The sequence below is a fragment of the Morone saxatilis genome, unplaced genomic scaffold (genome assembly GCF_004916995.1).
Source record: "Morone saxatilis isolate NCDOM2014 unplaced genomic scaffold, NCSU_SB_2.0 Contig19, whole genome shotgun sequence".
Classification (NCBI taxonomy): Eukaryota; Metazoa; Chordata; class Actinopteri; family Moronidae; genus Morone; species Morone saxatilis.
Window position 1 is genome coordinate 23,082,743 of NW_023339751.1, and position 3,337 is coordinate 23,086,079.

The following is a 3,337-nucleotide window of genomic DNA, read 5'->3' on the forward strand; positions in this document are numbered from 1 at the left end:
GGCGGAACACGGGGGATTTGAATGGGACTTAATGTATCGATACTCGCGGCTGAAAAATCGATACTTTCTGGGGAAACAAAATATCGATATATATCACAGGATCGATAAAATTGCTCAGCCCTACTGGCTCTACACAGGGCCTTTAGTTTAGCAACCACCATAGTTTTTCCTACACACTTACTTGAACCGAGTGATTTCAGTTGGTTGCAATCTGCAACTTTACCGCTAGATGCCACTAAATCCTACACACGGTTTAAGGTGAAGGGCACCTTCCTCTTTTGTTTAATTTCTTGACTAAAGTAATCTCTAACCTGGGGATATTGGAGGAAATCTTTTTTTTTTAAGGTTATATGTATTTAGGAAAAGTCTAATTCATTATCAGCAGTTACAGTTCTGCACACTCTGCTTGAACTGTATTTCAATATAAGAAGCCTTAAACTCTGCTTTGTATCCCATCCATCTCAGTGTCATTGCATGCTTTTCAAAGTGAACCCTTTGGCAGGAACTTAACCATACCGTAGGGGCTACCTTGGTCCATTGGTTCATTTTGTTTATCCAGATTATTATCCTGTTGTTTGCAGTTACTCAATATAGACTGCAGGGAAATTGCATTCTTTCAGAATCTTTCCACTTAGTTGCTGCTAGCCTATGTAGTTGTAGGCTCTTATATTTTATCTGGGTCCTCTTACTGTTCCAAACACATCGTGAATCATCCACTGAATTCTACAGGAAGTGCCTGGAATAGTTACAGTATCTTTCTATATGAAATGTCTAGCGGCAATTAGGACCACCTGTCAAGGTCTGCTTTAATTGTCTCAATAATAGGGCCATACATTTCATACATTTTGGAAATGTTTTTGTGGACACAAACTCCTACATATTTAATAGAGGACAAGTCTGATTTTAAATCAGAACCTTTTTGTAGGGTCAGCATTTGGTTGGGTGGCTTTAAAAACAAATATTTGGAAGGCTGACTAGTGATGGAAAGGCTGTCTAAAATAGTTCACTTGAAAGTTTAAGCAGTTACTGACCCGTGTCCTCTCTGCAGCTCCAGCTGGGACGAGCATGTGTTTGAGCTGGTGCTGCCCAAGGCCTGCATGGTGGGCCATGTGGACTTCAAGTTTGTTCTGAATGCCAACATCGTCAACATTCCTCAGATCCAGGTCACTCTGCTGAAGAACAAAGCACCTGGGCTGGGCAAAGTCAGCGGTGAGGACACTGCTTTGAGATTGTTCTTTATGAAATATTTTTTAACACTAATTTAATAAATTTAATTTAATACTAATCTTAATACTTAATACTGTTGCTCAGGGGCAGAGCGTGTCGTCCACTAATCGGAAGGTTGTTGGTTCGTATGAATGTGTTAGTTTCTGTTTGATGGCCTTTGCCATCACTGAGTAAATGTGTGTGAAAGGGTGAATGTGGCATGTAGTGTGTAAAAGTGCTTTGAGTGGTCGGAAGACTAGAAAGGCGCTATAACAAGTACAGGTCCATTTACTATTTACCAATACTGTACACATACATCCATGTTGGTAGACTGATATTTTAGTTCTTTTGTCTTTCCAGTAGCAGCTAAAATGACCTGGGATATTTTGAATATGGAACCTCGTGTGTGAATCTTTCTTGTCATGTCTTTAACAGAGACGGCGGTAGACAGACAGATCTCCTTCCCCCTCTCCAATGTCCTCCATGCCAATGGGGAGAGGAATGGACAGCCTCTGCTGCATGACTTTACAGAGGACATTCAATTCATGGACATAGAGGACACGTCAGGTAAAGAATGCAACCAGTTTGACACTATTTCTACTTCTTTTTGGATTTATTTTATTTAAGTCTAAGAAATCGCCGACACTTATTTGTCCTATGGTAACTCACTCAAATAATTTAAGTCCATTTTACAGTAAGCATATTCCTCAGTGAGGGCATCATCGCCAGCAAAAGTCATTTTCCTTTATCAAATGTCTAAGGAATTTTGTCAAAATGGCCAGAGTTCACTAACATTCACTAACATTCTCTTTTTGTATCTATTGTGTTCCTGCACCTGTAAACATGAGTTGCAGTTTGTGGATGACAATAATTACATTTCAGTTCATGCTGCCAATTTTATCTTTTGTTGCCATGAGGGCTGTTAAGATAACGGCAATAATAAATACCACGCTATTGACAAGCCAACAGCACACAACCCCACATGCCATCACATCATCACGCTACTAAATATCGCACAATTCACAGCCTAGCATTACAATAACACACAGGAGAAAATCACGTAGCCTCCACTTCACTCGCTCTGGAAAAACTCCTGACTGGAAACACCAGCAGTCTTTTAGTATAAAATGCAGAAATAAATAATATTTATCCCAATTTGCCACAGTTGTGTTTTTGTTTAATGAGTTACCCTGTTAACTAGCGACTGTTAGCGGAATATGTTTATTAACTGGAGACTTTATTGGGCTGAAAGTTGCCAGTTAACAGGGTCACAGACCTAGCAGGCAGGAGAGTGCTAAGTAATTAGCAAAAACAACAAAAATGCTAGTAATACCCCATACCGATACTGTTGAGCCACCTTAAATAACTGAAGGGAAATGCCTTCATGCGACAACCCTTATTGCGATGAATACAACGAAGCTTGAGTCTGGTCCAACTATTTTGGAAGTGTTTTTTCTCTGGAGCCCACTGGGCAGCACACAGCCCAGTATTCCGGGGGTCTCATGGTCCAAAGTATCAATACTGTGTTAAAATGAATCTATTTCTGCTGCATATCAAATGTTCATGTGTTTGCTGTAGGCTCTGTGCTGTGTCCATTCCTAGAGGACCACAAGGAGGATATCCTGTGCGGTCCAGTGTGGCTGGCCAGTGGGCTGGACCTCTCTGGCCATGCGGGCATGCTCAGCCTCACCAGCCCCAAGCTGGTCAAAGGTAACAGTCACATTTACCGACCCACTGGTCCCTGACAACTGGGGCTTGTGTGCTCAGGAAGATGATACTGAGAATCCTCCATGAAGATGTGAGTGTGTCAGTGTTTCTGTCCTGTTTCTGTCCTGTTCCTCCCTCCACTGCAGGCATGGCAGGAGGGAAGTACCGCTCCTTCCTGGTTCACATCAAAGCAGTGAGTGACCGAGTCATGGAGGAGAGCCCCCGACCTGTGTTGAGAATGCCCAGTGCCAAGCCTCAGGGCACCAAAGCCCACTCGCTGTCTACCCTGCTGCAGCGGGCTCAGGCATCCAAGGTACACATTCACAGCTTTTACTCTTTTTAAAATATAGCTCCATATTATCTGTCTGTCTGTCTGTCTTAAAACAATGGATGGCTGTATTAATATGGAGGACTAAAAGTGCCA

At 42.2% G+C, this 3,337-nt stretch overlaps 1 protein-coding gene across 1 annotated transcript in view; it reads left to right on the forward strand.

Annotated features, from left to right (window-relative positions):
- birc6 (baculoviral IAP repeat containing 6) overlaps nt 1-3,337 on the forward strand; it is a 22,778-nt gene that overhangs the window by 7,022 nt on the left and 12,419 nt on the right. The window contains exons 11-14 of the mRNA XM_035663872.1: nt 1,044-1,209; nt 1,642-1,773; nt 2,785-2,916; nt 3,060-3,226. Coding sequence (XP_035519765.1) covers nt 1,044-1,209; nt 1,642-1,773; nt 2,785-2,916; nt 3,060-3,226 — 597 coding nt within the window. The remainder of the gene's footprint in view (nt 1-1,043; nt 1,210-1,641; nt 1,774-2,784; nt 2,917-3,059; nt 3,227-3,337) is intronic.